We start from the raw sequence: 4,971 nt of genomic DNA, 5'->3' as shown, positions 1-4,971 counted from the left end.
GAAGATCAGGACAACACTTACGGTATGGAGTCAGACCAGAGATCTGTACGTTGGGACACAGACCCTGTCCCGGTTGGACCGGGACAAAATAGATCACCCCGTTGAGTGCGTTGGGGAAACGGCGATGTAAAGCCGCCTCGATGCTCGTCGGGACGTCCGAGATTACCCTCCACGGACTCGCAAAAGACCGGGGATCTTGGGTCTGTGAGAACAGTTCCGCCTGTGCACGACGAAGCTCTCGGATTCGTTCCTGGTGGTATTGCTTCAGAACCGGATCCAACTGCGAAGCCTGTAGAAGAATCGCGGCCTCGTCGATGAGGCTCTGGAGATCCGCAAGAAGAGTCCTCGGAGACCTCTGGAGTTTGGGTCGCTTGAGTGGTGTGGGTCCGTGTCCTGCTACTGGAGCTGACACTTCTTGTCCGAATGACAGGCTTGCGTCGCCTCGGCGGCATTCCATAGCAGGTGGTGAACCTCGGAGTTCTTCCAGGGCACTTTATATTGAAAAAGGAACCCAGGCGGCGCTCTCGGCGCTTTCTGGATTCAACACCATATATGGAAAAATAGGGATCGAAGATTGGAATTGCTGACTCCACACTCAACGAGCATTGTCTTCAGTATATACAAACGTGTCTTGACATATTGTTAAGTTCGTATCAATTTATGCGGGTCACGTATCTAATATGTTCGACCAGATGAAACACGCGAAAATTGTTGGCAGTGCTCAATTGATCTATCCATCACTGTCACGGTAAAATAACGGAGCCTCTAAGTGAAGCCATAAATTTCACGTTCTGAAGACTCAAGAGCCGTTCGAATGACGTCTCTCGAAAATCGAAATAAAGAGCCAGGCGCACTCGGAAGAACTGGATGAGAAAGGGGCCAAAATGCCCTCTCCACAAAACCCAAGGAGACATGAACCAGAACGGTTCAGAACCAGATGGACGTTCGAACTGTTCAGACTGGAAGTACTGGAAAACATACACCCAGTAAGTCTGATGATTAAGGGGGTGTGTTGAAAGTAGGTAATCACCAGCCTCACAGTAAGTAGGTATCTGAATAGACTGAGAGGTACCTCAAGGGGGCACTACACGGTGCCTCATTTACTCTCCCTCCTTTCACATCGGTTCAGGTATAAATACAGGTAACCATTGGCTTAATGAACACTGACAAGATCCACCGTTCTCGGACGGCGTCTCTGGTAAACTCAGCTCGTCTTCTTAGTCACTCGTGAGCCTCGTTGAAGTTAGCAGACTGTCCAGGCATCGAAATTGTTCAGTGGGAAACCCGACGACGGTATCGGCAGAGGAGTACGCGAATGCCGAGGAACGCATTTTAAAAAACATCCAGGCCCATTATTTTTCTGCGGAAATAGGAGGCGGAATGGAACATATCCGGAGCGGGAGCCAATTGTTCCAATACAGACCGTTCTTGGATAGCCGAGGGCTGATACGGAGTAAATCCAGGTTGTCGGAATCATCTGAGGTGGCTTGGGAAACGGCAAACCCCATTATTCTCCCAGGCGAAGACGAATTAGTCGACCTCTACATTCGGTGGATACACGAGAAGATATGCTTTCACGCTGGGAGCATCCCTGGTATCCTCCAGAGGGTTCGGATGAGATTTTTCGTGTTGAGAGCTCGGCGAGCAGCCAGAAAAGCGATCACAGGTTGTAAAGTCTGTGTGAAATATCGTGCGAAACCGGCGGCGGAAGGCGTTCCACCCCTACCGAGGTTTCGCATTGAGACTTGTCCAGCATTTACGGTAGCAGCGGTCGACGCTGCGGGACCTTTCCCGGTCAAGACGAGCAACGGTATCACACCGGCTCACATCATGTTGTTTTGCTGTCCAGTCTCCCGGGCGGTACGCTTGGAACTAGTCAGCAATCTCTCTACATACGAATTCCTACTGGCAATGAGGAGATTCTATAACAGAAACCCTACGGTGTCGAGAGTTTTCTCCGACAATGCGGCGTCGTTCCGAAGAGCGGCGAAAGAGATCAAATGGCTCTTCGATCTCGCGAGATCGGAGGAAACACAAGAATTTCTTTCGAGTCGAAGAATTACATGGCAATTCAACACAGAACGAGCGCCTTGGCGAGGCGGCTTCTATGAAAGATTATTTCGAACGATCAAGGAACCATTGAGAAAAATTCTAGGCAAAAATATTCTCAACTTCAGAGAATTAGAAACAACCCTAACCGATGTTGAAAAAATGGTCAATGATCGCCCCTTGACTCTGGTCAGCAACGACTCAAATGAGATGCTGCCCCTGAGACCGGCTGATCTCCTGTATGGCATTCAGGGCAAACCGGCCTTGCCGGAGACGGAAGAAATTATCCAATCCGCCGAACAGGCTACGGCAGAAGTATTGTCTGACAGATGGAAACATCAACAGAATGTCCTGAATGCGTTCTGGAAGCGGTTTCGTACCGAATACATTCAACACGTCCGGTCCGCTCACATGAGCAAGCCGGTCAAGGAACGGTCAATTAAAGTGGGGGACGTGGTTTTACTGGAGGACCCGGCGGCATCAAGGAGCTATTGGCCCATGGGGCGAGTTCTTGAGTTTGTTGGCCGGGAGGGACCGGATGGAAAAAGGAGAACGTGCATGGTCAGATTACAAGCCGGGAAGATTCTGCGGAGACCCATCCAGCTACTTTATCCACTGGATGTGGCTCAATATTAGGTTTCGGGTAACCACTCACAGTCATGCAAAAACAATTAGTGAAACCAAAATGTAAGGAAAACGGAAGGGACCACGGTCCCCGTTTATTGAGTTACAATTCAATGGAATTCGAATTGAAGGGAGAGATGATACAAATTAAGTTGGGCAAGAGAGCTCCGCGCGGGAAATGGCTTAAGAAGGAGCTTATCGGGGGTGTGGCGGTTCGTCAAGGCGGAACCGACGGAGACTGCCGTCTTCGGTTTGCAGGTAGAGCCCTTCTACCCCCGACTTCGGTCCTACCGCTGGCGGAGTAGATGGAACCATGCTTGCCTCTGTAGAGGCGTTGGGTGAACCAGAGCAAAAATTTGTGGTTCCACTGGCCGCGGCGCTAGGAGGGAGATCACGTCGATGTACACAAACTCGACGAGTCGTCGAGGGAGCGACTGCGGTGCCTCGCAAGGGATGGGCCAGTGGGCCAACGACGAGAGCGGAGCCCGGGTAGACTGAGGGAGACATGGCACCGTGCGGCGGCGGCTTGAGGGGTTCCACACTGGAGGCTGCTTCGGTGGGGACCGGATCTGGAACGGCGACTGCCGCGAGGTCAGACTGACACTCGGCCAAGGCTTCGGAAACGGTTGGCATGGTGAAATAGCCTCTTTTCAGACGGGCATGAAACGAAAGGATGCGTCTGGAGCAGTAGAAGGCGGCCGCCCTCGCGGTATCCGCATTGTACGCGGCTCGAAGACTTCGGGAACTTAATCTGAAGTGGTCCCGAGCTTCTTCCGAAAGGGACACATAAAGTTTCTCACTGATCAACTCCCGCGTGTCTCTATCCGATTGTTTGAATTGCGGCGATGTGAGATCCAGGTAACTTTCCAGGAGCCCCCGCGGGGAGGTATGGTATGGCGGATGACTTCCCGCGCGGGCACGGGCAGTTGCGCCTGCTTGAAGAGGCATGGTTGTCAGGGAAAATTCAATGGAGCGAGTAGTCGTGACTTGAGCGAGCTGGATTCTGGAACAAGGCGGAACGAGACACTGCACTCTGCTCTGGAGCGCCCTCCGAAGTGGAATTTGTCGGGCGAGGGAAAAAGCTCCGAGAGAGGGCCGACATATATTCAAAAATCGTGAAAGGCGGGCGACCAGAAGAGCAGACTTCTCCCACCGAATCTATCACTATCAATTATAAAGTTCCGGGCGAGCGAGACGAAGCCGGCTGTCCCAATTCACGTTATTTAGGTATGATGCATTAATCCACCCCACCCAATTTCACCAGCGAAATCGCGTTGCGATTGGCGGGAGTGTAGCGAATCGAGTTCGCTGTCAAAGCGGTCTCGCTCTACGTACCCGCAGGCTCAAGAGATATGCTACAGATATAAAATAATGGAATAATGATTTATGAAAGTCAACGCAAATGATCATATGGAGTGTTCATATGATCATTTGCGTTGATCATTCGACTGTATGAGAGATCAATAAATGCCGCGGCTTCGAAAGGGATCGATGACGAGACACGTCGCACGGTGCACGTGCACGACGACACACACTTCAGGGTGTCCAATCGGGGCTTCAAGACTCATGCTTGAGCCCAGTCCGAGATTTGCGAATTAAGGACAGTAATCCTGTGAAAACGTCGTTGTTCATCCCGGACGAAGGCTGCGGCCGTGAACTACTCCATTCATTGTGTTGGTTTCACATCGTCAGGACTTTGACAACGATAGATTCTCAACATTTCCTCCAGAACCGGATCAGAGATCTCGGTACCGTCAACGATCTTGATTGCGCCTAGCTCCAGCCGATAGAGTGACTCTTTGGTTGTTGAGTCTGAGTAATCTTGTAACGGTGCGCGACTGAGGGTGTCTGCGATGACGTTCGTGACTCCTGGAATGTATTTGAGTTTCAGGTTGTATCGTTGTACATAGGGCGAGACGCATCCGCTGCAATCGTTTCGGGCATTTTCCGAGCGGTTTCTCGAAAATGAGCACCAACGGCTTGTGATCCGTCTCGATTGTGATGTCCTCCTTGCCGTACAACAGATGATCCCATCGGAGACAACTAGTCATGATAGCCAGGGCCTCTTTTTCCATCGCTACGTATCCTTTTTCCGTTTCCGAGAGAGCGTGCGAGAAGTAGTTGATGGGCTTGTTGTCTTGTAGCACCGACACCCAAATCTGAACTGTCCGTTTGTATGGTGACAGGTTTTTTCACGTCGAAGTAGGCCAGCGTTGGTGATTTCGCCAGTTTCTCTTTGATCTTGGCGAACGCTTCTTCTTGAGCTGACATCCAAACGAAATGGTTGCCTTTCTTGAT

General features: G+C 51.1%; 1 protein-coding gene across 1 annotated transcript; it reads left to right on the top strand.

The window, feature by feature from the left end:
* The first annotated feature begins 1,911 nt into the window (after positions 1 to 1,911).
* Positions 1,912 to 2,685, top strand: LOC114828152 (uncharacterized). The gene has a single exon (XM_029111104.1). The coding sequence runs from the start codon at positions 1,912 to 1,914 to the stop codon at positions 2,683 to 2,685; it is 774 nt and encodes a 257-aa protein (XP_028966937.1).
* Positions 2,686 to 4,971: the final 2,286 nt, after the last annotated feature.

Source organism: Galendromus occidentalis, unplaced genomic scaffold (assembly GCF_000255335.2).
Source record: "Galendromus occidentalis unplaced genomic scaffold, Mocc_1.1 scf7180000077263, whole genome shotgun sequence".
Taxonomy (NCBI): domain Eukaryota; kingdom Metazoa; phylum Arthropoda; class Arachnida; order Mesostigmata; family Phytoseiidae; genus Galendromus; species Galendromus occidentalis.
The sequence above is the reverse complement of the archived record's forward strand: the minus strand, read 5'-3'. Positions and strand labels throughout refer to the sequence as shown.